Genomic DNA, 27,007 nt, shown 5'->3' with positions numbered 1-27,007 from the left:
GCCTGTGGCAGGCTGGAACACCCCTTCTACAAAAATTTTTTTCCAGATGCCCAACCTAAACCTCCCCTGGTGCAATTAGAGGCTGAGGCAGAGAAGAACAAGGTGACATACTGGGCAAAGTAACATCTGCATGTAGATCTTGGATGCAGTATGGATACAGTCCAGCTCACACGTGCAGTATCCATGGATAATATCCACCAAAGCATTGACTGTGGCTTCAACATGAGTGAGACCTAGCAGGAATAAAAGCAGGACTGAAATCAGCTCTCTCTGTATTTCAGCACAGAGTGAGGCACTGCAGGAAGCATCTTTTGTTTGCAGACTTCAAGGCACAATGTTAACAGCACAAATATATTGATTTTCAATCCAGACTGAGCCAGTCTTGTCTGTCTGATGGAATATTGTGAACTCCATACACCAGCACCACTGAATATTCCCTAACACCACCCACAAAGACAAATATATCAATCATCAGTCCCTTCTTCCTGGCACAATACACGTGCCCCTGAACAAAAGCTTTGAAGCAGAATCTGCAGCTCCACATCATAAAGCCCTCAGTGCAGCACCAGCATTGAAAAATGTTCTCTGCTTACAAACTTAAAACAGGACCCTTCAGAAGCCACAGGCTTGCCAGTAGCAAAGGAAGAGCTCTCCCACCTGGCAGGCAGGCAGGGGCCAGGAAGGCATTTTTGGGTTTTGATGCATGGAGCTTCCAGAAGTGGTTCACCAGCTGGGTAATGAAGGTGCAGCCCTCTCCTTCTGCGTGCTTCTGGGCCTCCTGCCCTTCTTCACTCTCTGCACAGATTAAAAAACACCTCTCAGAAATGTGCAGGGGAAAACCTTAATGAGGGTAACACCAAGTTTATTTGAAATGGCTTTTTTCAGAGGCTTTGATGTTCTCATCAGCAGGATATCACACACCTACCAAATGTGTCAAATACAGTCTCTGCCACTCCGAACCTGACACCCCAGCACAGCTTCAATTATCACAACAGAAACTTAGAGAAAATTACAGACTTATCTACCTGTTTCCAGCTGTGGCAGCTTTGATTCTGTGTAGTGGACCAGATTGTTGGGTCTCATAATAGCAATGGACCGAGCAGTGATGACGAGCCTCTGGAACACCTCGGGATCGAGGTCCTTTCCTTCTTTGGTTGAGGAAGTCAAATACTGAATGGCTTTGCTTAGCAGTGCTTGATCCTGTAGAGTGAGAGATAACACAGGCAAAGAAAAACAACTGACTGCAGCACAAGACAGCAGCTGAAGCACAACCACGGGACAGATCCTGGGGAAATCTGGCATTCCTCATCTAAGGAAGGGCAACCAATGCTAAAAGGTCACAGAATCACACAACTCTGGTGAAACACAGAAGCCAGCAGGGCAGGCAGCAGGAGCTAAAGGGAGATGAGACAGGAGGTTTGTGCTGCATGGAGGAAGGGCTCTCTAGGGTCCTGCTGCACCTCAGCCATCACCTGGCAGGTTCCAGGAGCCCCCAAATCCATGCCCTGGGCAGTACCTTGTGGTTGTGGTAGGCTGAACGGCTGGTGTGCAAGCTGGCCAGGAGGCTCTTGGTCTGCTGCTGCACGCTGGAAGGGGCTGGCATGGACAGCAGCACAGTGGCCAGTTCCTGAGCTGCAATCTTATTCTTCTCCTAAGAACAGACAAACCCCATTATTCAGTATATTTACCATCACTCAGTGTACCTGCAGCTCCCTTCCCTCAATACCCTTTTGATAGCCTCCCTCCATTTACTATTTGACATTTAGGGAACACTTCACATGTCTACACAAGAAAAGTCCTTTTGAGATTTATGGGCTCCTACCCTGCTGTTTCTGTAAACGAGGTCAGTCTGCAGCACAAAAAGCCCACCAGCGCTAAATGCAAATGCCAATTGTCATTCTAAACTAGTTTCAAACGCTTTTGGCTAAGGCAACTTTCAGATCAGTGCTCTGAGCAAAAGGGATGCGGCTCTGCTCCTATCAGGCCCCCGGGGCTGCAGGAGGTAGTGCTGAGCTGGCCCCTCCTCCCCCAGCTCCAAAGCTCAGGAATGTATTCAGAAAGTTACTTGCCTTCTCGTTGACTGGTCCCACAGCAAAGCAGCTTTCCAGCGCTTCTAAAGAACTCACTACTAGCCTGGAGGGAGAGAGGAAAGCAGGCTTGAGTACAGCAACCCTTCTCTCTCCTTAGCACTTTGCTTTATGCGGGCTACAGTCATGAGTAGCTCAGAGACAGCTAACGAATGCCAAGTACAAAATCAAAGCATGATAAAACCTGCCACAGGCACCATGCATATCATTTCATTGTGTTACAGACCAGAGTTAAACCTGGCTCACGCTCACAGACAAACTTAGGACTGCTTTAATAATCCACAGCTGAAAGACAGGGGCTTTTCTCTCCCAAAGAGGATAAAACATTTCCTTACGCAGCCTGCAGCAGGGATAACTTGGATTGTCTTGACAGTCCCAATTCACCATGGCCCCCAGACGTACAGATGACTGCAGATCAAGGCTGGCTATGACACATGGGAAAAAGCGGAACCGACTTTGCTAAGGGAGCAACGTTCTACTCGCTTGCTATTTTCACACAGGTTGCTCTTTCCAATTTGGAGTTTCAGCACAAAATATTCCAGAGGAAAATTAACTCGGAGCACTGGGTGTGACCTCAAGCGAGGGATGCTGAGGCTCAAGCAGGCTGGGAAAACACTTGTCCCGAGGGAAAACCTGATTTACAAGTGGCAGCAAAGTCCCTGTAGCAGCACTCCATGCCTCCAGGTAGAACTACCTGAAATGCCATCTGACACACCAGAAGGAGCAGGAAGATACAGGAAAAAGCAGGGAAGAGAGAGCATGAAGGGCAAAAATAGCAGTGTAGGATTGGAAGGTAGAAGGAACAATTGTCTGGTCTGGTGTTGATAAATAACATCCCCCTCCCCACAGCCACCCTCATAAAGCTTGGAGGGAACAGAGGTGGGATAAGAAGGCACAAGGAAGGAACAAAGCAGAGAGGAGTCTGTCAAATAAGCAACAGTTATGCTGTGTACAGCAAAAATCTGCAAACCACCTCATCTTTACATTTGCTAAACCATCTGCCATGCAATGACCAGAATATAAAGAAGCAAATGTCACTTGGAAAACAAAAAACCCCAGTCACCAAAAGCCACACCATGTGTTCTGTCTCTGACACACACTCATTCGTGCAGAGAAAAGGATGCCATACTAACCGGTCCAGGGTGGTTAGGGACTCAGTGTCAGAACTTTGGGGGAGCAAAGAAAAAGGAAAAAAAAATAAAAATGTGTAAAGCTCACAGAAAAACTCCCTAGAACACATTCTAAGCAAAAGGCAAATTAAATGGGGAAATCAGGAAGCCAGGGGAGCGTCAGTCTAAGCAGGGTCTCTACCTGGGCAGCACACACTGGTCTGGAGCAAAACAAAGACAGAGATGAGCCAGGTCACCTCACACAGAAGCCAAGCACCACTTAAAGCACCACCCAGGCTTAAATTCGAGTGCAGACACCACACTTGGATAGAAAGCTGCCTTCTGCCTGCCATCAGCTGTTCCTACTCCAGAGGCCCTTCAGAAGGTAACACCAAATAGGAAGAATTTTTTTTTGTATCTGAATTTTTAGAATATAATCCCACTGCTCTAAAAAAACAGAGAGCATGTCTGTGCTGAGAGGGACATCTTGTGGGGATGTCACAGCAGAGGAAGGAAGGAAGGAAAGGGAAGATAAACACAGGAAGAAATCCCATGAACTATTAGGCAAAATATTAAAGGATGGCTGAACAGGTCCTTCAACTGAGCCTAACTGACATTTCAAGCCCTGAGCCTCTGCCAGAGGATTTCAGTCAGCCAAATTTAACCACCACTTCCTCACAGCTGAGCAGTGATTGTTTCCTTGAAATGCTCATTTTTCAGCAGTACCAGTTCCTCTTTGAGCTGTTTCCCTCCTGTCCTTGCTGCTTTTACAACCCTTATGATACAGACTGTAAGAGCTCAAAGGAAAACACAGCTTGGACATAAGAAAGAACACAAGTTCTGTTTATTCACTAAATTATGTCACCCTTGGGATTTGGCTCCCAGCAGGGACACAGGGGAAAATCCAACACCTTTCCCAGCACAACAACTCAGCCTGAGGCACGTGGGCTACAAGGCAAGTTGGTGGGAGCCACAAGCCTAAAGCAGGGTCACACACAAAACTGAGCTTAACTTCAGAGAGGCCTGACCTTTGTGAGCTCCAGAGACCAAAAAAAGGCCAACTTGAAATGAGAGAATGTACCAGGGCAGCAGAAATTGCTTTGAGCTCCTTGAGACTGCTGAAACATGAACTAGGCAGCACAAGCAAGCACACAGGTATACCCATCTACTGCACCAGATAACCAAGAGCCACCACAAACCCTCCTACCAAGATAACCAATCCCTGCTTTCAGTTGTTGCTGTGTAAGGCAGTGAGAACAACTCACTAATTCCCTCCAGTTCTCCACGTCAGGAAAAGCACACAAGTGCGCCCAAGTGCCCACCACAACAGCAACCCATTTCCAAGGAGAAATAAGGGCAAAACTGTGGAAATACCTCTCCAGGACAGTGCCACTGGCAGCAGCAGGGGCAGCTGACTCGGTGTCCCCAGTGCCATTCCCTTGGTTGAGGTTTGGGGGACAAACGTTGCTCACGGAAGCAGACGGGAAGTCCTCGGGGGGCTCGTCAGGCCAGCCAAACTGCTCTTTGGTTTTGCCATAAATTTTTATGGAATCCATCATGGTGACTCCAGCAGGATCCACAGAAGCCCCAACTGTAGTGATGACAGAAAGTTTTTAAAAACTGAGAGAACTGTTGCTTTTGGATACAAACCAGCCTCGTTTCACAGGACCAGGACAGCAATTACACCGTCATTAATACACAGCCACTGACAGTGACACCTCCTTTGCAAGGCCACTCTCCTTCTCTTACTCAGCACAAAATCATTGAGCTGAACTACTGAACATTCACTCACAGTAGCAAGAAACTGGGCCATAAATAAAGCTACCAAATGCTCAGGGCTCCCCCCTCAGACTGCTTTTGCAGTCAGGGCAAACAAATGGATTGTGGCAACACCCTGTGAGGTGGAGCAGCTTCGTCCCACAGCAGCCCGTCAGCTGGCCAGAGCAAGCAGTGCACACAGCCTTACTGAAGATGGTGAGCTTCTTGTCAGCCTGCAGGGCCTCCTCGCGGGTGAAGGGGAAGTCGAACCAGCGCGCGCGGGTCATGTTGAGCTGCATGGTGCGCCCGAAGATCTCCAGGTAGGAGGGAGCGCGCTCGATGGCCTGCGTGCCGATCTGGATGCGCATGCCCGTCATCACCATCGTGCTGTTGTTGTTGGTCACTTCGATGGTGAAACCCCCCGGCTGCAGAGAACAAACCACAGCTCAAAAACTCCCTCTGAAGGCTAGGATTCTGTACAGAGGTGCCTCCACTGTTTACTGAATTACAGAATCACAGAATCACACAGAATTACTGGGTAGGAAGAGACCTTAAAGATCATCAAATCCAACCCATGGCCTAAACACCTTAACTAAACCATGGCACCAAGTCCCATATCCAGGCTTTTTCTGAGCACGTCCAGGATGGTGACTCCACCACCTCCCCAGGCAGACCATTCCAATATTTTATCACTCTTTCTGTGAAAAACTTGTTCCTACTATCCAACCTGAATTTCCCTGACACAGCTTGAGACTGTGTCCTCTCATTCTGACAGTTGGTGCCTGGAGAAAGAGACTGACCCCAGGTGGGGACCTGACTACAACCAGCTTTCAGGGAGCTATAGAGAGTGATAAGGTCACCCCTGAGTCTCCTCTTCTCCAGGCTGAACACCCCCAGCTTCCTCAGTTGTTCTTTACAGGGTTTGTGTTCCAAGCCCCTCACCAGCCTCATTGCCCTCCTTTGGAGGTGCTCATGCATCTCAACGTCCTTCCCAAACTGAGGGGCTCAGAACTGGACACAGTGCTCAAGGTGTGGCCTCACCAGTGCCAAGTACAGGGGCAGAATGACCTCCCTGCTCCTGCTGGCCACACTGTTCCTGATACAGGCCAGGATGCCATTGGCCTTCTTGGCCAGCAGGGCACACTGCTGGGTCATGTGCAGTCTGTTGTCAACCAGTACCCCCAGGTACAGTACTTGTGTGGGGTCATTTGGACAAAGCAGCCTCCTTAAGGCAAGGCATGGTACCAACATGAACAGTAATGTCACCCAGAAGCCCAGCAGTCCCAGACTGCCCCACTCACCTTAGTGTTGGCCACGTACATGCCCGTGGAATTGAGCCGGTGCTTTATCTGCTGGGCATTGTACACCTGCAGCAGGTCATTGCCCCCAAACTCCACGTCTGTCAGCTGCTGGTTGTGCTCAAAGAAGTCAATGGGAAAGTTCACCTGGCTGGAAGTGCGAGTTGCTAGAAGGGGAAAGAGATCTTTATGACAAAAGATGTTCTAAACAGGCAAAGTTGTGGTAAAAAACCTGCAGAAACAACTCGCCTCCTTTGGAAAGTATTTCTATATGCATCTGTTGCATTTTTTACAACTCAAACTTATGAAGAAGAAGGTGAAGAGGAAGGACTAGACCCTGTCTTAAAACTTCTATCTTGTTTTATATATATATAACTGTATTTTAAAACTTTAAACTCTAAGTTTCCTATTATGTAAATAATACATAGTATTTCTATTTAAACTATGCACTAATAATCTTAGTTTTATTATTTAATTTTGGAAACCTTCTCTACAGCTTCAGGTCAAATGTAGTGTTCTCTTGAGGGTCAGTGCCTATGAGTGCAGAAAGCCTAAAATTCTCAGTAACCAGGGCTCCAACATCCATCTATGGAAACGTTTTATCCGCTTTGCCAGTACTTAGGTAATTGTCAGAATGAGTGTTGTAAGTATTTAGATGATCTTTAGATGATGTAGATCAATATCCATTAGTGTCCTGGACTGCAAGATAAGTGTGTATCCTATTTGCCATCTGTTAGAGGTGGGGCAATTATCTTTTGTTCATTGGGCAGTTTTCTTTATCTCTTCCACAACCAATCCTCCCTCCAGGAGATCTCTTCTGTTCATGGCCACTGAGTGTCCCTGCATGGCTGATCAAATTCCATCATCCCATTGGGAGATACTCTGCCCAGGGGAGGAGCCAAGCATTCCTACCTGGATACAATCTGAGATTTGGAACACCACAGCAGCCTTTTCCCACTGCATTCCCAGAGGAGCAGCTTTCTTCTCCTCTGCATTGCCAGAGGAAGACCAGGCCCATCTATACCACCCCTGGAGCTTCAGAGGAAAACTCCACCCTTGTCCAGGATCCCTGCTCCAGCAGAAGCACAGCTGGCACTGCAGGAGGGCTGAGCCACCATGGGATGGGACTGTGCCACCACCCTGACCCACAGGGTGTCAGGGCCTATTCTGACTCTGGCAGGGTTGTTTTGTATTACTGCATTGTTTGTTTAATTTTTATTTTCTTGCCTAATAAAGAACTGTTATTCCTGCTCTCATATCTTTGCCTGAGAATCCCTTAACTTCGGATTTATAACAATTCAGAGGGAGGGGGTTTACATTTTCCATTTCAGGGGAGGCTCCTGCCTTCCTCAGCACACACCTGTCTTTTCAAACCAAGACAGATTTTGGCACCTTGATCCTGTTCTATTGACAGAAGATAACTGCCACACCTCTAACAGATGGCAGATACAATACACACTTATCCTGCAATCCAGGACAATCAGTGACAGAGGTGATGAGAGGAGCCCTTACTGATGGCGGCTGCCTTGCGCTTGCGCACGGGCTTCATGATGCTGATGACGCTGCTGGGCTGCAGAGAGGGCTGCAGCCAGTAGGACGTGTTCTCCACGTTGGCCATGTAGATCCTCAGGCTGCCATCCTCACACAGCAGGATCATGGTGGTCCTCTGCTGCTCGTTGCAGGCCGTGTGACGGATGGCCACCATGTCCTGGATCTGCAAGGCAAGGCAAGGGCTTGGCAACTCCCGCTTGGAGGAACAAACTCTTTGTATTAGAAAAGCTGCCAAGACTGGAGATCTGGCTGACAGAATAACAGGAACCCTGACTAACCTTTGCTTTGGCTGGCAAGGTCTTAATCTCCTGGATAAGGAAGGTGTCTGGCTTCACCATCACCACCAGTGGGACACCCGTGGTCTGCTGGACACAGCACACGAGGCCAGGGTGGTTCATCACCTCAGACCACTGACACAGGGCTGGAGAAGTCTTACTGCCACCATTGGAACTGCAAGAGACGAAGGGCACGATGACATTCATTTAAGGAGCAGCACAAGGAAAACCACACAAATTTCATTGTGTTCAAATCAGTTAAAGCTTTGTACTGAGCAGAGATTCAAGCACTGCATTAATAAACAGTGTCTGGTTTAAGGTGAGAAACCTGAGTCACCACAGTAGGCAGAAACCATGAGCATCCCAGTCCTCAGCCCTGATCCCTACCCTGCAAACTCAAGGAAAAACTGGCTTAGTGTTGCATTTTACGCCCCAAATCAAGGAGGCAATTTATAAATGGCTTTCAGCAATGTTTTTATCTGAATGGATGAACAGTTCCACGTTTCAACACACCCAGCAGCAATAAGCAAAGATCAATGCAGGAGAATCAGTGTCTGCTCACTGGAAAAAGTGGAAACAGAGCTGCAAAAAGACTAAGCCAAACTCAACTGGAGTTCAGGAACTCTTGGAACCTGACCCTCCTTCAGAGCCCACTCATGACAGTGGCTTTGTGTCAGGCCAGTGAAGAGTCTGTGGTCTGAGTGCCCAGCACTGCAGATCAGAACACACAATAGAACTGTCTTTTTCTTGCCACATTCATAGAGTAAGAGATTGGTTTCCCTCAAGGGAGTCTGAAAATCAGCCTTAACATGCACAATGCACGAGGTCCACTGCAGCAGTGGTGCTGAAAGGAAACAAAGGCTTCCTCCTCGGCCGCCTCGGTAAGGGCGGATAATCCCATCGGTTCCAGCGGCTGCACCTCGGGCAGCTCACTCTGGGCAGCTCCACTGCTCTGCAGACACCTTTCTGCTCTGAAAATCCTCCTGGGAGGACAAAATGCATGCGTGGCCCACTGCTGAAACAGCCAGCTTTGGTTTCATCCTGCAACTGGGATATCATGGAATTCCTGAGCTGGAAGGGACCCACAAGGATCATCCAAGTCCATTAGGACAGAAGGACCACAAAAAGTAGCAAGAAATCATCAGCCAACAGGGAATTTTCACTACACCTTTTGGCCATTCAGAGCTGGGATGTTTAATAATAAGCAATATTTATTATAAAAAGAAAGAAATAAAAATGCAGGGAGTGTCCCCCAGGATCCTCACCTCTTGATGTTAATTGGGAAGAGCCGCTGCACTTCCAGGCTGGCTCGGCTGATGGTGGCTGCAAAGGATTTGCCTTGGCAGTAGCTGAAGAACAACATCTGCAGCACGTGGGAGTAATAGACTGACACCCCTCCTCCTGCCACCTGGCCATTGCTGTCCTGGGGGATCCAGAGAAATGCCAGCATTTAACATAAACACAAATATCCCCAAACACTCTGTCAGGCTTTTAAATTTACGATGGAATTATTCCCAAAGCCGCCCCTCCTCCCCAGCAGTGAGAGAACAGAGCCCTAAATGACAATTTTCTAAGCTGAACTCCTGGGTGAACTCATCCATCAGACACTTCAAAGGCTCTGGGAGGGGATGCTGAGCCTGCACACCCGGAGGCTGTAGGTAACACCCTGAGCTCCCGCAGCTGCGAGCCTCAGCTCTGTGTGACAGTGTCACATGGAGCATCCCCTGGATGCCCAGCTCATGAAAGACCTTCCTGAGAGCCTCCTTCTCATCTATTCCTGTTTTGAAGCAGGCTGGGGTAAAAACACTGGAGAGATTTTAAAGGTCATCCTCAAGAGAAGAAACAAAGGCTGACTGCAGCTCTCCAGTCCCAGCCATGGTGATTTATCCCTTCTGCTCCTGCACCTTTGGAGTGCCTTGCTCTGAGAACAGCACTGCTCTGAAGCCATTTCCCTGCTGAGAAATCCTGCTGGGCATGACTTCAGAGCCAGCCATGGAAAACATGCTCCATTTTCTAGATGAAAGGATCAAGGGGTTTAATTTTCACCCCCACCTCCTTATACTGTAAGGATATTTCTCTCTTTAGAGGAATGAGAAAACTCCTTGATCTAGATCAGGAGGCTTAAAAGGAGAAGGAAAAAAAGAAGGAAACTTCTGCCTTCAAATGGAAGATGCAAAAAAAGAGAGAAAGGGAAGTCACCAGCACCTTCAGGTCCTCGTGGTTGACTTCAAGCACATTGGTGACATAGAAGGGCCCGTGCTGGGCACTGCTGGCCTCCTCCATGAGCTGTGTGTAGATGTAGCCAGCAGAAGACATGATCACAATGATGTTCTTCCCCTCCTCGTTGAACAGGAAAGTGACATCCCTGATTTTGGAACTTGGTAGGAGGAAGTAGAAAGTTGGACTCAAGGCATCTACTGAGAGGTCGTAAATCTGTGGGAAGAACCAAGGAAATAATTAACTACAATGATTATAAATTGTAATAACTGATTACAATTTAAAATCAATTATTGCAATTTCATTCCAATTTAATGACTGTAATTAAATTGTAATTAACTGTATGATACAAAACACTGCAAATGAACAAGAGCTGAGATGAGGGGATCCCCATGAGATGTTACAGTTTGGAGCTTTTTTTCTCTTTAAGTTCTTTGGGTTTGCTTTTCCTTGCAAGAAACATCCCAAATTTATATTTCCAATTTATTTCTAAGAATATGACTACATTCTCCCACATGCAACTCCCCAAGGATCCAGACTCTGATGTCTGCCAGAACAACAGCTCATGGCCAGACATACCTTCACGAAGTCTGCAGTGACAATGGCCAGCTCTGTTTGAGATCCTGGCAGCCACACAGCTTTGATGATGAAATTCCCAGTGGCCAGTTGGGGATGAAGCACCAAATGATCAGAGACTGATCCAGAGCTGCTGAACGTTAACACATGGCAATCCTGGAGTAATGGAGAAAATTGGTTAAATATTAAAACAAAGTGTTCACAAATATTTGAAGCCAAAAATGGACTTAAAAGTCAGCATTTCTCTTACAGCAAATAACGATTCAGAGAATCTAAATCTCAGTTTCCTGCATTGAAGATAAATAACATGAAGATTTGAAAAGAAAAAGAGAGAACAGCTTTTTCTCAGCTAAATAACACATCTGTAGATTCTGCACTGGGAAAATTGAATCTAAATTTGGGGGAATACAAAAAAGAGGAGTCCTTGCCAAAGAACACTAAGTGTTACAGACTAATTTTAACACACTAAGTTTGGGTGTGTTTTGTTTTAAGCAAGAGCCAAACACTGGCTCGTCTTAAAACAAAATCAGTTAAAATACATGAAGAAATACTATTTCGAGGCACTGTCTCATTAATTATATTGTTCATCCAGGTCCTGCTTCTTTTACCTTATCTACCTACTAGGAAAGTGAATCAGGAGCTGAATTAGTGACAGAACTTTGGAGGCAGCTCTGTGCCAACTCCTTGGAGGAAATAAACACAGCTGACTTTCAGCTGATGCTTGCAGCTCCCTGGAAAAGGGTTTGCCAGGCACTCACCTTCAGCCCACACACAGCCAGGTAGTCCTCCTTGCAGGGATTCCCAGTCAGGCTCAGCACAGTGAACGGGACGGGCGCCGATGCCAGGCGGGTGAGGGTCAGTTTCCTTTTGCTGGAGTCGGCTTGTTTCAGCAGGGCTGAGAGCTGCAGCACTGTGATCTGCACCACAGAACGAGCTCAGTTACCTGACTGTAACTGAGGGGAGTCAGGCACTTCAATTCCAGATCCCAGTTACAGAACCAGAACCACAGACTGAACTTGGTTATCTGACTCTGTAACTGAGGGGAGTCAGGCATTTCAATTCCAGATCCCAGTTACAGAACCAGAACCACAGACTGAACTTGGTTATCTGACTCTGTAACTGAGGGGAGTCAGGCACTTCAATTCCAGATCCCACAGTTACAGAACCAGAACCACAGACTGAACTTGGTTATCTGACTCTGTAACTGAGGGGAGTCAGGCATTTCAATTCCAGATCCCACAGTTACAGAACCAGAACCACAGACTGAACTTGGTTATCTGACTCTGTAACTGAGGGGAGTCAGGCATTTCAATTCCAGATCCCACAGTTACTCAGCTGATTCTGAATCAGAACCACAGAATTATCAAGGCTGGAAGGGATCCATGAGATCACTGAGTCCAACCATCACCTCAGCCCCACCATAATCACCCCTAAACCACATCCCCAAGTGCCATGTTCACCTCCAGAGTTGGTGACTCTACCACCTCTCTGGGCACCTTATTCCAATATCTGACCACTCCTACAGACAAATTTTTGTTTATAGTAACTAATTTGAATCTCTCTTGGTGCACCTTAAGGCCATTTCCTGTTGTCCTTTCACTGAGTCATGGACCCCCACCTGACTCTAAGCTCCTCTCAGGTGGCTGCAGTGATGTGGGTGATGGTAGTGAGCTGTTCCCACTGTTCCTGCTGCAGGAACTCTTTTTCCTCAACGGTTTTTCCTATGAGAGGTTCTCCATAGCTACACAAAACTTCACACCAGATCTCAAGACGGGCAGAACAAACCACAGGCCTGCCTGTCCCTCAGCACTGTTCCCTTTCCCTGGGAACCCAGTGGATCCAGCACTGTTCCACTTCCCTTGGGAACCCCAGGATCCAGCACTTTTCTATTTCCCTGGGAACCCAGCGCTGTTCCATTTCCCTGAGAGCCCAGCAGATCCAGCACTGCTCCCTTTCCCTCTGCAGCCCAGCAGCTCCAGCACTGCTCCCCTTCCCTCTGCAGCCCAGCAGCTCCAGCACTGCTCCCCTTCCCTCTGCAGCCCAGCAGATCCAGCACTGCTCCCCTTCCCTCTGCAGCCCAGCAGATCCAGCACTGCTCCCCTTCCCTCTGCAGCCCAGCAGATCCAGCACTGCTCCCCTTCCCTCTGCAGCCCAGCAGCTCCAGCACTGCTCCCCTTCCCTCTGCAGCCCAGCAGCTCCAGCACTGCTCCCCTTCCCTCTGGAGCCCAGCAGATCCAGCACTGCTCCCCTTCCCTCTGCAGCCCAGCAGCTCCAGCACTGCTCCCCTTCCCTCTGCAGCCCAGCAGATCCAGCACTGCTCCCCTTCCCTCTGCAGCCCAGCAGATCCAGCACTGCTCCCCTTCCCTCTGGAGCCCAGCAGATCCAGCACTGCTCCCCTTCCCTCTGGAGCCCAGCAGATCCAGCACTGCTCCCCTTCCCTCTGGAGCCCAGCAGATCCAGCACTGCTCCCCTTCCCTCTGGAGCCCAGCAGCTCCAGCACCGCTGCCCTTCCCCCGGGAGCCCAGGGCTTCGTGTGGGGGCTCACCTTGCCCTTCTCGTGGCTGACAGCCAGGTGCTGGCGGCGGCCGTGGGGCGAGGACAGCACGCACATGGCCACGCGCCGCAGCACGTGCGCGCTGATCAGCTGCCGGATGGTCTGGCCCTGGTCCCCGCTGTAGTTCATGCGCACGTTCTCAAAGGCGCCTTCCTGCGAGCCCAGGGTGGGGACCTGAGCCAGGGAAAGCATCCAGAGGGTGTCACTGGAATGTGTCTGGTTAAAAGCCTCTCCCCCCATTCACACTCTGTTAATTCCTTTTGTTCCGTACCATCAGCTGATCTGTCATTTCCACTGATTTGTCCAAAGTGTGGAGCTCACTGAGAGCCTGCTGGGCACGGCTGCTGCTCCCCATGGCTGAAGCCTGCTGAAAGTTGACCTGGATGGCATCCATCAGGAAATTCAGCATTTCCAGCACTAAAGGTGCAAAGGAAAAGTTGGCCTACAAGAAACAGATAAGGCAAATGAGGAATAAGATGCTCCTGATGGGACTGCACATAAACTGCTTTTTAAAGCCTGACACCCTTTTTGACCCTCTCATCTCAGCTTACAGCCAACCCAGCCTGCCCAAGATCCTCATGAGAGCCCAACTCTGTTCAGCAGCTGACAATTATACCTGGGACTGCAGCTCCTCTCGACAGCCCTCCACATTTCTGCACAGGCTGCTCTTCTTGGGCTTCTCCTCATCGGGGCCCTTGCCCTCGCTGATGGTGACCTTGGCCTTCTCAGCTGGGGACGTGCTCGCGTGGCGGATGACGCTCTCGGGCACGCGGGGCTCGCTCTGGAAGGCTGATTCCTTCATGGTAGAGCTCATCCCACTGCTGGGAGTTCTCTTCACCAACGCCTGGGAACGACAGAGTAGCACTAAAATCCCAAGCCAGGCTCTCCCTGGCTACAGATGAAGTGAACACAGATTGTAAAAGCAGCAATTCAAGCACAGTTCTAAAGAAATAACATCCTGACTCTCCACCCAAGGATTAAAAACTTTCCATATTTAAGATATAATTATTTCATTAGCTGCTAGTGGAAAACATGGGAAAGGTGTTGTTTGCTGGGCAGCAAATTCTGTAAAGGCAGGTGGAATCTCAGGAGTCACTAGGACACAGATTTACCAATGCTCTTATTTGGTGCAAAAAAAATAATTTCCAGGTAAGCTGTAAATTCTGAGGGTTCATTATAAAGTCGAAGCCTTCAAGTCCTAGCACTCCTGCATACACAAATCCTGACACCACTTACTGCAGAACAGAAAACTGAAAAGGACTTGAAAAATCTGAAGACATAAAGAATTTACCAGGCAGCTGCCATCCTCCTTGGCTCCACAGTCACAGAAGAAGGATCCGTACTTGGCGTAAGAAATCTCATGATCCTTGTGACAAACTTTAGCACAAACTGTGCAAACACCAACCCCATCAACCATCTTGCAAGTGTGACAGTGGTACCTGCCCAAAATAAGCCAGGTGAGTTTTGACAGGCAGTGCCTTGAGGCTCACAAACTACACTGGTTTCCTTCCCAATGGCCAGAAATACCAGGCTGAAACTCTGAACACAAGCTTGAGATTCTTACCAGTGTTGATTCATGAATTCTTTCTGTGTGATGGTGAAGGTACAGAGTTTATTACAGAGAGAATCTTCATCCTATCCAGAAGAAAATTGTTTTAGGAAGGTATCATATCTGCAGCTACAGTGAAGTACATGTACAAAATAAATTCCCAAGAAACCAAAGGTACATTTTAAGAGCAAATTTCAACAACACTGAGCTAGAAGGCAGCTGGTATCAAAGGACATGGAGAGAGGAGATGGTGGCACATTGTAGTAACATGAAATGGTTAACAAGAAAAAGAAACAGTAACAAAAATATTGATATAAAAAATAAAGAACATACCCTAACAGCTTTTTTTCACCACCCAACAGCACTTAAAGTACTAATTGAAGTTGCTTGCTGATACAAAAACTAGTAATTGCAAGCCAACCAGCAGGAACAAACCCATTTTATTCCATTTCTTCCTTTCAATTAAAAAAATAAAGATTAAATTTTTGTTGACATCGCAAAGTCAACACATCTAGGCAGGAATGATAGATCCTTCCTCCACACCCAACATATAGGGTCCTTCACTCAGCGAACACAAAACTCTCAACTGATAAGCTGAGTGATTTGGGAGGTTCAAAACAAGCCCTCCTGTCCTCTGCAGCATCCCCTGTGCCTGCTGCCTACCGAGTCCTCAGCCTGCGAGTCCTCCTCCTCCACGGCCAGCTCCTCCACCCAGTCGGAGTCCACCTCGATGGCGCGCTCCTCGCCGTCCACAGACAGGTGGCTGGGGCCCTGCCCGCTGCTCTGGCTCAGCGCGTTGGTGACATCGGCCAGGTAGGACACGATGTGGCACGTGCACTCCAGGATTGTCACGTGCTGGGGAGCAGAAGGCAAGGACAATCAGAGCCCAGAGCACACAACAGCTGCAACAGGGCGTGAACACAGTAGAGTGACCCCTTTGCCAAATTGGTTTAAAATTCCAACCAGGTTCTGTCCCACCAAACCAGGACAGCTGAACTCATGCCTGGGAGTCCTTCCTGAAGTGCAGCACCAGCACAAGTCTTACCTTCCCTTGCATGACGTTGGCATTCATTTTCTCTACCACGTTCTTTTGAGACAGGTATTTCTTGCTGCAACACAGAACACTGGGAATTACTACAGAATGGTTTAGGATGGCAGGGATCCTAAAGCCCATCTCATCCCATCCCCTGCCATGGGCAGGGACACCTTCCACTATCCCAGGATGGACCAAGCTCTGTCCAGCCTGGCCTGGAACACTTCCTGGGATGGGGAGTCCAAAACCCCTCACTCCAGCTGACAGCCTTTGGGAAGTATAAACTCAGTCCTGACCGACTGCTTCAAGCATTCAGTTTGCTTTAACTGAACAACAGGGGATGCATAAATGCAGTAACTAAACCATCCAGAGTAAAGAAACAAAAAGTGATTGTTTGGAACAGATGGACACAGATCTGCCTCCCTCAGACACTTTATATCCCAAACAACAAACAATAAACTAAGAGAGAAGGGATTATCTGTAAACACAAATTTCTGTCCCAAAAACACCAGAAAAGAAATAAAAAAAAACCCCACAAATGAAGCATCAGCAGTACAGAGTTCACTCTTACCATCTGCCCAGCCAGTCCACAGCAGCACCATGAAGCTGGAGGTGTCCTGCCCCTTGTCCTGCACTGGCCAAAGTTGCCATGACGACCATCAGCTCAGGAAAGCCCGTGCCATCCCCATTGGCCAACATCTCCGTTGCCATTGGTATCAGAGTGCTGAGCAGAACAGTGCACACGCCTTCCCCCACTTGGCTGAGCAAAAAGAGGAGAGTTTCACACAGGTACCACAAAGAACCAGCAGCAACTCTCACGAGATTGTTCTAGAGAGCAAGAGGAAGGCAGAGCACACACAAGACAGGACCAAGGCCGTGCTTTACCTGTTCTCCCGAACAATATAAGTGGTCAGGAGCTGCAGCAGCTGCCTGTTCTCCTGCACCACATCCAGCTGGTCCGAGTCCTTGGGTGGGGACATGGTCATCCTGGTCAGCCAGGCCTGCAGTCTCACAGGCTCCACACAGGCCAGCTGGGCCAGGGAGCCACAGAGGCGCAGCAGGCTGGGGTTGGGGCTCTTCTCAGCTGGGGGGGAAGTTACTGTCAGTGACAGATGCTCCAAGAAACACATGTGGAAATGGCTTTCCTTGAAAGCATGAAGCTGTGATCCCACTCCCTCCCACGGATTTTCTTCCAAGCACCTTCCAATCTCAGACAATACAAGAACAGTGTGAAGTGGAAAAGGCAGGAGGGAGGAGATTCTACTGGCACTTACTCAGCTGGAAGAGCTTGGTGAAGAATTTCAGCACCCTGTTGCAGAACTTGGCCGAGAGGTTCTCGTTGGCCGTCGCCATCATGATCTGCACCAGTTCTCCACTGTACACAGGGGAGAATTAAATCAGCTTTGTAAAGAGCGGCCCACTCCCCTTTTCCACTGGCTCCATTTCTCTCCGCCCTCACGTTTCAGACTGGCAGGAGTTTGTGTTAGCACTGCTCAGCAGCCAAACCACAGAAACTGCTTGCAGCCAAACAGCAAACCCAGCTCAGACCAAAACTCATAAAAGGGCTCCTCAGTAGCATTTCAGTGTTCTCTACATATCCAGTCACAAAAGGGCCTGAACTGGCTTCCAAAACAGAAGTCAAGATTTTCTTTCCTGTCTTTCCCTCCCAAACTAACAATGTACAGCCACCAGGCTGCTTTCATTCTGAACTGTTCAACAGGTAGAGAGAAAAACCAGGCAATGGTCAGCTTTCTGATGGAGAAAGCCTTTCCTCTTGCTCACCTCATACTCAGAACACTGTGGTTGTGCTAGAGTGTTTCTATCACAGCTGTTCTAGGCTGCTGCCAGCACAACTTACCTTTATGGTTCTAACCCCCTCCCTGCTCTTAGAATTATCAACCTGTGGCCCCAAAGAAGCATTGAGAGATTTTGGGATTTTGCAGCTTGAAGCAACATCTCTCAGAAACCTGCTCTGACCGAACAATCATCCTCCAAGACTCCCCACTGATCATGTGAGGCCTTGCTGAGTATTTGATTTGGACGAAGATCCAGGTCCTCTCCCCCTGAGAGTCTCTTCCCACTCTCCTGAACTGCCTGAAGGATAACCTGGCTCTACAGAGTCTGTATTTTCCTGCACAATGGCATTAACATCACCTTGGTGCCTACACTGACAAGCTAACAGAACAAGGACGAGAAATGAAGTCCTTGGAATACAACTTCCATGGTGACTTCACCTTTCTGAGAAGAATTCCTCCATGGCTTTTCTGGCCTGGCTGCTCTCCAGTTGTTTCTCCAGATGCTGCAAACATTCCTCCAAGATGGACTCATCCAGGCCACTGAGGATTAAAAGAGGAATAGATAAGGATCAAACACATGAGGAAGAAATAAGAACACCTAAAAACAATTTCAACAATCACAACAGTACCGAGAGGCCAGAAGTGATCTATATGCCATTACAACTCCAGCAATTTTTCCACCAATTGAAAGCTCTTTTTCCAACCGACAGGAGAGAAACAATTGATGAACAACTTTACATAAACACCAACAAATCCACCAAGTTAGAACAAAGGGACACATGATGCTGTAAGGCAAGTCCCAGCCAGAAACCCAAAATAACCCAGGCCTTTCAAACCTCACACACAAATTCCTATAAAGAGCTGCTCCTTTTACACTTTAAGTCTCTTCTACCATTACTCCTCCCCATTCTCTCTTGCTCTCACCCCCACTCCACGATTCTGGTAATGTGAAAAAAAAATCTCATATTTATAGTATACAAGTACAGAAGCTTTCAGCAGATAAAAATAAGCTGATTTTTTCTGTTCCAGAAGCAACCCTGCTGTAGCCAATCTCTGCAGACATCTTTGTTACCTGTTTGGGTCAGAGTGATGGGCCAGTATGTTATAGCACCCCGTGATCAACTTCTCATAAACCCGTGCCAGGAACTCATCGGAGTCCGCCGGGCCCAGGATCCTTTCCAGGGAGTTGCTGCTGATTTCTGTCACACTCTCTGTGCTGGTCTCCAGAAGGAGGGGCAGCAGGGAATGGATCACCTGGGGCGGGTTTGGATCATCTGACCAGCTTGAAAGGAAAAGGACACAAGTTAATTCTCTACATGATGTATCACAGATCATCCCTACTGGAAACCAGAATTCATGTTACGTGAGGCACAACTCTGGATGGAAGCCAGTGATGAAACCCTTTTGAAAAGGTGGGATAAAAACACTGGCCCAGACATTTTCCTCCTCAGGAAAAAGTCACACTTTGGAAAATTCTACATGTTACTTTTGCATATATACAGTTACAGCATCTGCCTAGACAGTCCCATTATCATATGTCGTGGCTTTGGGGCTTGTCTGCAGTGTCAACAACTACTTTTTGATTTCAGAGTACTTTAGACTAAGTCCCTGGAAAAAAATGGCATTTCATTTTTCCTTAAACATTAAAAGCTTCACACAAGTGAATGACAACAAAACACAAATGAATTAGTTAGATCCCTATCATGTCAGTTTATATCCCATTTTCTTCAAGTCCATATTTGACAAAAAGGTTTCACTCAGGGAGCTTTACTTTTGGAGATACCACAGGAAAACAGAAAGACTGTGTCATTCATTTGGTATTTAGAACTGTGAACTGGAAGGTTTAGGTCAGAACCAGCACCAGGTCAGTAAGTGCTGCACAGACACAGCCTGAGGTCAGCCCTGGAGGACACAGAGCAAAGCAGCCAGCAGGGTGTGGAACACAAGTGTAACACAAGGCCTGACTTACATGATGAGATCCCCGGTGAGCCTGACCAGGGACAGCAGGGTGTGCTTGAGGGAGGCTGCCAGGGGCAGGCTCTGGCTGCAGAGGGTGCCCAGGTGGGCGGCCTGCACGGCGCTGATGTAGCTTTCTGCAGGGATGGTGTCGTTGGCAAAGGCGTTGCGCTGGGGAGGGACACACACACACACACATCAGAGCCCTGGATGTGGGACACAGCCACACACTGCCCTGCTCCCAGCAATGCCTGCAGCTGCACTCACAGCACATCAGGCCCTGAGGCTGGACTCACCCATGAACCGATGTTGGGGAACTCGTTGGTGTGGATGTTGTTCCAGGATTCACACAGGGTCTGCACAGCTGAGGGTAAGTTCTGGACAAGGGTTGGACCTGCAGTTACACAGAATGATCAGGCACTGAATAAATTCAAAAGTCTACAAGTAAAAATCATCCGTAAGTGTTTAAGAGCATCCCAGCTTCTTTCACTTCATTAAAACTGCAGAAAACATGGCACAAATACTAATTCATAGAAGTCTTCAGCATACAACATTTCATAGTTCCCCTTGTTATTCCATGCCACAAGCTCCAATATGGTTACAAAAACATTTCACTGATCCAGAGGAGCTCACAAGATAATGATCCTCTCAAGGTTAGCCCAGCTGTTTCAGTTGGCAGCATACTGAGGAGACTGCAGTGTGCTGCTGGCAGCACAACTCACTCGTTCAAACAGTGGTGGAGATCACTTTGAAATTGGGTACTGGAAGCATTGAGGGAAGACTCACCCACGGGGAGGCCCCCTGAGGCCCAGCACCCCCCGGCCCTCACCCAGAGTGTTGGACTTGCAGCGGCCGGAGCCGATGGCCAGGACAGCGGCGTAGCCCCGCAGCTTCTCCTCGCAGGGTCTGCCCTCCGGGGCCGCCTCCTCCGAGAGGCTCCGCAGCAAGTAGGATCTGCAGGCAGGAGGGAGGGATGCACCTCAGCAAGCAGCTCTGCAGCTCACAGCTGAGTGTGCCAGTGGAGTGACAGATAACACACAAACCTCTGAAGTTCTGCCCCACACTTCATCTCACACCACTAAGGGACTTCTGGGCTTTTATCCCCTCTAAGCTACTTACCAGGAGAAGTGCCCAAAAAGAAAAAGCTGATTTACTTTTGCTTTCTTCTACACAGGTTCTAACGAGAGTTTAGAAGAATTTTGATTTCTTGATGTAAGAATTAACCCCCCTTCTCTTTCTTGATGGTCTGACAGCCCCAGTATTATGCCAGAGAAATAACCTTAGGTAGCACTATTCTAGAGGGTGGTTTTATCTTTGGAGGAAAAGCTGGTTTTGCAAACTTGCAAGGAAGCTTTGGAAGATCAGACAAGGAGGCTACTCAGAAACAACTAAGTCCCATGCATGGCTTGAGAAGCTACTTTTTATTCTTCTTTTAAAGTAATGGACCCTCTAGAGGACAAAGTAATTACTTCAGACTATAAAACTCCCAGGCACTTCTAAGAAAACACACAAAATGCAGAGGAAGCACAAAGCAGAACAGGAAGTCATATTCCTGTTGGAAATTCCAAGGACTGTACCTGGTAAAAGTAGCATAAGTGTCAATGAGCTGCAGCGTAGCAGGGAGGAGGTTCTTGGTTATCTCTGAGGACTTCTGGGGATCAGTTTCTGCAGCTGACTTGGAAAAGTGCTCATCTAGAGAAACCTGGATCTTGGAGATGGCAGCATCAAGGGTGTAAATGGATTGTAAACTGGGGACTTCGTGCAGCTGGAGAATGGTTGTGCAGTCGACAGCACAGAAAGAAGAGATCTGAAAACACAGGAGATGGAACAGTAAGTGCAGATCATCCCACAGAAGCAGAAGGTTGTATGTCCAGCTGCAGTCCCACACCTCACCTGTCGAGCAAAGTATTCCTCTGCTATTTCCACATCGTACTTCACTGAGATGCACTTGCTGGAGGTCAGTTCAATGAGAGGAGCAGCATGTTCAGCCTTCATGCCCTGCTTGATGAGGTGATCCTACAAATGCCAAAACCCAGCTCCATCACACCAGAACAGTGCTCTGCAATTAACCGGTTTAGAAAAGACAGGCACAAGTTCCCCCAAAACAAATCCCACGTGCAGTCAGCACAGAGGGACTGACAGTGTCACTGCCACCACCCCCACCCCCCAGGGAGCTGAGGTGTACCTTGATCCACACGACGTAGGACGGGATCTGCAGGCGGGAAGACCAGCGCAGGGTGTGCAGGAGGTCACAGTCACTCATCTCGGGGGTGTTCATGGCCAAATGGTGCATGTAGCTCCTGGAGGGAGGCAGAATCCCCAGGATCCGCCACAGGATCAGGAAGTAGTACTGAAGGGCACAGGCTTCCTGAACAGAGCAACAGTTGGAAAAATTAGCACAGAAAGATTGCAGTCTCCATCACTACAGCTACTGAAATATCTCCTCAGGGACTCCACACTCCTGCAGATGTGCCAAATCAGATGAACACATTCTGGACTGAGTTTCTGTCATACTAAACAATAAAATATGCAACACAGGAGTGAGAAAAGAAAAAAATGATCAATTTTTCTCCTGTTTAATTGTGTTCTAGCCACGCCTCCTGGAATTACCATGGACTTACAGCAAGTCTGAAGCACATTATGAATTAAAAGCTCAAGAGATGTGCAGCCACCACAAACACTATGGTTAGCTATAAGATTTTTAAGATCCTCATTACTCCAAGCACAGTCCAAAATACTTTGGTTAAATACTTTGTTTGAAAATACTAAGTTTGAAAACTTGTTATTCCTCAACACAGGCAGCAAGACAGTCTTACCAGTGCAGTGACATTTTTGTTCTCCCTCCTCCTGAGTGTATCAAACTGGGAGCCAGCAGCCAGTAATGAGGTGAGGGCTGCGTAGAGATCATCGTACTTCGTAGCCCTGGAGAAAAGGACCTCACACACCTGCAGATGAGAAATCAGGACCCCTGCTTTGCAAAGCTCTTTAAGCATTCAGAATACCTACAGGCCAAAACCTTGCAAAATAAACTTCAGAGAGAGGTACTGTTGGGACTGAGGATCAATGGACTGGGGATAAGGAGTAGGCAGGAGACAGAGCCCATAACTCTGATGGCAACAAAACCCAGGGAGAAGCTGGAACAAAGTGATGAGAAAACAACTCTGATGTGTCTTTGTCTGAATCCCAAGCATTCCCAAGCATTCCTGCAAGTACTACAACAGCTCTTCACAGATTTTGCACAGTGACTACCCTGACATCCAACTAGAGGTAAGAAGGAATCCCATATTATCTTATATGGCCACTCTTCTCCATTTAGTGAAAGATTGCTGGTCCCTCTTTTTAATCAAGTCTTTCCTTCTTGTCTGTTTTCCCTGGCACTTGGCAAACCCCCATGGCCTTCAAGAAAGTCTCTACCAGCAGCACCATACCATGCTATCCAGACGGTTCAGATCATCCTCAGAAGCTTCTGGAGACAGGATGCAGTAGAACCTGGGCTGTGGAGCAGAGTCTGGAATGTGAGAACAAAAAATAACCTTCAAAGTGGCAGTTTAAACAAGCCACATTGTGTTATATCCTCTCCTCCACCCCCATAACCTTCTGCATTGTATGACCACTACTAGATCCCAAGGCAGCTCCCTGACACATTAGAGGCGCTCTAACCTGTGGCATAGGCAGCCAAAGCTTTCCTACTCCTACAATCCTGGCAGAATTAATTCACACTTTTATTTTTAATTACTTGTTGCATACTCCTAGGAGAGAACAACTTTGCATTTTGTTTAATTAAACCATTTTTGCATTATTAGATGTATTTTTACCTATTGTAACTATGGCCATTAAAAGCAGGAAAAGATTCCCAAACCAAAGGCACAGAAAAGGCTCTCATTTATTTATAAAAGCAAATCTTGCAATAAAAAATTCCCTACATTTTCTCTCTTACCTGATGAACAGTGTTTGGTCCAGTTTTCTTCCACTTCTTTAAAGCCATGATAAAGTGGGACAGACGTTCGTCTGCTGCTGTCCTGGGATCCACTCACCCAGCCAAGGGGGGGAGTCAGCAAATTATATTGTACCTGAATTAAAAAAAAAAACAAACAAAAACCCACCCATGGCATCCTTGTCACGGAGGGGTAGGGGGAAGATACCACCCCACAGAGAAAGAAACACAAAATAGAAACAGTCCTACTCAAAACACAACATTCCACTCTTCTGGGGGAAGCCCTGGACCCTCCCTGATGGTTTTTATTCTGGACTGAGTAGTTTAAATCCATGGCCAAGCTTCCCACAGTTGGAAAAGCCAAGCACAAAGCACCATATTGTCCCATTAATGAGGAGTCCCAAAAACCTCCATGGTCAAACACTAAATCAAGGAAGTACAAAAGGTATTCATGAAATAAACAGCCAAATACTTGAGATTTTAAAGATATGGTGGGACAATCATCCTGTCCTTGCTCGGATTTATTAAAACACCAGTCACACCAAGAATTTACGCTCCAACTGAACCTGCTGCTAGGAACCAGCCATAATTAATCATTCCTTGGAACTCTGAGGTTTGGTAACAACATCAAAACTGATTTACTCACAAGGGTCATGGAAAGAACACATCAAATGAGTGCCCATTACAGATTCCTGCTGGGTGACCAATTAAATACCCAGATGTCAAAACCTCACCTGTTCAAACAGGTACACGGGGGCCTTGGAATACTGGTGCAGCAGGTAGTCAAACACCAGCAGCAGCCGTGCCACAATGAGAGGCACAGAACACTGCTGGGTCTCCATGTTTGCTGTCAGCTCCACAATGGTCTGGATACAGAGCATCATGATGGATCTGCGGCCCCTCTCTGAGAAATTGTGGAAAATGAGCAGCAGCAGCTGCAGATGCTCCACATTCAGATCTTCTGTGTCACTGGGGAGAGTCCCCTGCAAGGCGTTTTGCTTCAGGGTGCCCACAAACCTGGCAATAGGAGAGGAAGTTTGTCAAGTTTAGATTCCTCTTTAAAATCTCTTTAACTAGAAATAATTATATTTGTATGCTTACTGTTCTAATACTGGCAATTTCACAAATGTTCACTACATTATGTATTGGAATGAGACTGTGAGCAGTAAAACCTACAGAAATTAAATCAGTGGCAAATATATTTAGTGGAAAACAGAAACAATCATTCAAATGGAGAAGGGGTGATTCAAACCTGTTCATTAGAGCTTTAAACCACTTAAACCCTATCAGTGAAAGCCAGGTAATGGCAGAGAGGAACAATCTCAGCACCGTCCTAACAGGACCTATCAGAAACCTGCTGAAAAATAAGATCTCAGCTTTCATCACCTTTTTACAGCCAGTCTTGCTGCAATTCAGCCTCCTCCCCCCTAACTCCTGAGTGCAGGTCTCATTTCCTGGGCTCTGGGTGAAGGATTCCCCAGCACAGCAGACTGACCCTCTGCTCCCTCCAGCCCCACACTGATCCCAAATCAGTGAACACACACACTTGGAATGCTGGGGCTAGAGAATTCTCACTTGACAGGAAATGAGAGAGGTAAGAGATGACTGATTTCCAGCTTAACATAAAATGATCTCACCTTTCCCAGACTTTAAGGCATTCTGGAACATCAGGATCTCCCTGGGCAGTGGCTTTATGCTGCCAAATCAGGAGGAGTCGGGACAGCACAGACAAACTTTGAGGGTGGATGTAGAGAGGCCACGGACCTTCAGAAAAAGGGGCAACTCCAAGTTGCTGGAGAAGTGTGTTCTGGAACAAAACAGGCTTGTTGGAAAGAGGCAAGTCCTGTCTGATGCTTTAGTTAATTAAAAGTAGGATCTGAGCATACAGTTGACAATAAACAGCAGGGCTCTCAGTTCTGCTCACACAGCAATGCCTCTCCTGTCTCAGATACAGGGCAGAGCTACTGAGACACATTCAAAGCTGTCACTTCACCACCCAAACACAACAAAGTCTCAACACCAAGGCAGAAAAAATGGCATTAATGAGTTTTTCTCGTTCACTGTAATATCAGAGCAGGAAAAACTATGCTATTGTGTTCAGTATCTGTGAATCTGCAAGAACAGGCCCTTGGCTGATCTATCAATATTTGCTTCTTTTCAAATGTAATAAAAAGGCAGATGGACGAAAAGTCTAACTGCTTTTAAAAATTAACAAACAAGAGAGTGTTTTTTAATACAGTAGAAAACAGCCCACAAAGTATAGGGGTTGAATTCAGTGATGGGTGAAGCAGGTTCATAACCTCCATGACAGGGTTAAGTCAGGTCAGCCCTAGAGGTTACAAAGTTAGGACATGAAAGCAAAAGGATTAAGTTGGTTCTCTCCTGAGAAATTCCAAGGCCTTTTGGCATGAGTCCTGCCAGCAGAGCAAATCTGTAGGAATGTCTCTTGCTAAACTCATGGATAGAGGCAACTCTCCAAGATAAAATACACAAACTCATTTCCTTCTCAGCTTTCATCACCTTCAAAGTCCAGTGGATTAGTCTGAACTAATGTTAAGTTTACACCGTGCAGGATGTTTTGTGCTGGATGACTGCAAAGGTCATTCTAATCATGGGACTCAAAATATTCCAACCTGGTTTTGCAGAATATACTCAAGCCCAAACGGAACAACCAACACACTACTCAAGGTGTGGAGAATCCATATAGAGGCATAAACAGACACCAACACTTCTTCATTTTATTTATGCATTCAATCCCAGCTCACCTGCAGGGCAGGGGACTGAAGATCTGAGGTCACCAAGGAATGGTTGAAGTGATACAGAGCAGCAGCAAACTCCTCATCTGACGTGCCTGTAAGGCAGGGATCGAGAGCCACTTACTACCTTTGCTCTCCAGTATTTAAAACTTTGACATGAAACTAAAAGAAAGAGACACCTCTGGGCTGCACAGCTCTGCCAGAGAGGTTTGCTCACTCACCCTTCAGGCCATCCTTGTCCACCTCCTTGATGATGCTCGCCAGTGTGGCCATGTGCTGCTCTGACAGGGACACGCTCAGGTAGTTGCGAATGAAGTTATTCCTGGAGTTCAGCATAGAAGAAGTGATAAAGTTCAAAATGTTTGAAGCTAGGCTCAAAAACTGAAAAGAAAAGAGAAACACACTATAGAAACAACAAAAGCAGAGGGACAACATTAAACAAAAACTAAACCACCAGCAAAATAAATCAAGCCCCTTAAATCTCAGCCCCCTGCAGTGGAGGAAAGGTGCACTCATGGCAATCCAGCTCCCTGCACTGTGGTCTGCACCAGGACTGAT

General features: G+C 47.5%; 1 protein-coding gene across 5 annotated transcripts in view; it reads right to left on the bottom strand.

The window, feature by feature from the left end:
- The window catches only part of UBR4 (ubiquitin protein ligase E3 component n-recognin 4), an 88,642-nt gene that overhangs the window by 48,724 nt on the left and 12,911 nt on the right, over positions 1 to 27,007 (bottom strand). For 3 of the 5 annotated variants that reach the window (XM_064397278.1, XM_064397279.1, XM_064397280.1), the window contains exons 16-55: positions 26,671 to 26,830; positions 26,459 to 26,544; positions 25,331 to 25,500; positions 24,428 to 24,710; positions 23,697 to 23,829; positions 23,188 to 23,267; positions 22,576 to 22,704; positions 21,945 to 22,127; positions 21,653 to 21,775; positions 21,337 to 21,566; positions 20,589 to 20,713; positions 20,056 to 20,153; positions 19,773 to 19,930; positions 18,876 to 19,085; positions 18,242 to 18,343; positions 17,282 to 17,382; positions 16,893 to 17,091; positions 16,579 to 16,767; positions 16,020 to 16,083; positions 15,638 to 15,829; positions 14,990 to 15,060; positions 14,717 to 14,864; positions 14,042 to 14,269; positions 13,697 to 13,867; positions 13,417 to 13,599; positions 11,630 to 11,788; positions 10,875 to 11,027; positions 10,284 to 10,511; positions 9,344 to 9,501; positions 8,082 to 8,253; positions 7,765 to 7,966; positions 6,256 to 6,419; positions 5,163 to 5,379; positions 4,571 to 4,787; positions 3,221 to 3,253; positions 2,070 to 2,133; positions 1,517 to 1,651; positions 1,026 to 1,200; positions 658 to 795; positions 112 to 233 (exon numbers count right to left, since the gene is read on the bottom strand). In XM_064397278.1, coding sequence (XP_064253348.1) covers positions 112 to 233; positions 658 to 795; positions 1,026 to 1,200; positions 1,517 to 1,651; positions 2,070 to 2,133; positions 3,221 to 3,253; positions 4,571 to 4,787; positions 5,163 to 5,379; positions 6,256 to 6,419; positions 7,765 to 7,966; positions 8,082 to 8,253; positions 9,344 to 9,501; positions 10,284 to 10,511; positions 10,875 to 11,027; positions 11,630 to 11,788; positions 13,417 to 13,599; positions 13,697 to 13,867; positions 14,042 to 14,269; positions 14,717 to 14,864; positions 14,990 to 15,060; positions 15,638 to 15,829; positions 16,020 to 16,083; positions 16,579 to 16,767; positions 16,893 to 17,091; positions 17,282 to 17,382; positions 18,242 to 18,343; positions 18,876 to 19,085; positions 19,773 to 19,930; positions 20,056 to 20,153; positions 20,589 to 20,713; positions 21,337 to 21,566; positions 21,653 to 21,775; positions 21,945 to 22,127; positions 22,576 to 22,704; positions 23,188 to 23,267; positions 23,697 to 23,829; positions 24,428 to 24,710; positions 25,331 to 25,500; positions 26,459 to 26,544; positions 26,671 to 26,830 — 6,153 coding nt within the window. The remainder of the gene's footprint in view (positions 1 to 111; positions 234 to 657; positions 796 to 1,025; positions 1,201 to 1,516; positions 1,652 to 2,069; positions 2,134 to 3,220; positions 3,254 to 4,570; positions 4,788 to 5,162; positions 5,380 to 6,255; positions 6,420 to 7,764; positions 7,967 to 8,081; positions 8,254 to 9,343; positions 9,502 to 10,283; positions 10,512 to 10,874; positions 11,028 to 11,629; positions 11,789 to 13,416; positions 13,600 to 13,696; positions 13,868 to 14,041; positions 14,270 to 14,716; positions 14,865 to 14,989; positions 15,061 to 15,637; positions 15,830 to 16,019; positions 16,084 to 16,578; positions 16,768 to 16,892; positions 17,092 to 17,281; positions 17,383 to 18,241; positions 18,344 to 18,875; positions 19,086 to 19,772; positions 19,931 to 20,055; positions 20,154 to 20,588; positions 20,714 to 21,336; positions 21,567 to 21,652; positions 21,776 to 21,944; positions 22,128 to 22,575; positions 22,705 to 23,187; positions 23,268 to 23,696; positions 23,830 to 24,427; positions 24,711 to 25,330; positions 25,501 to 26,458; positions 26,545 to 26,670; positions 26,831 to 27,007) is intronic. The other 2 variants (XM_064397281.1, XM_064397282.1) reach the window with 1 other exon arrangement.

Source organism: Passer domesticus, chromosome 22 (genome assembly GCF_036417665.1).
Source record: "Passer domesticus isolate bPasDom1 chromosome 22, bPasDom1.hap1, whole genome shotgun sequence".
Lineage (NCBI taxonomy): Eukaryota > Metazoa > Chordata > Aves > Passeriformes > Passeridae > Passer > Passer domesticus.
This window is presented reverse-complemented; position numbering and strand designations above follow the sequence as displayed.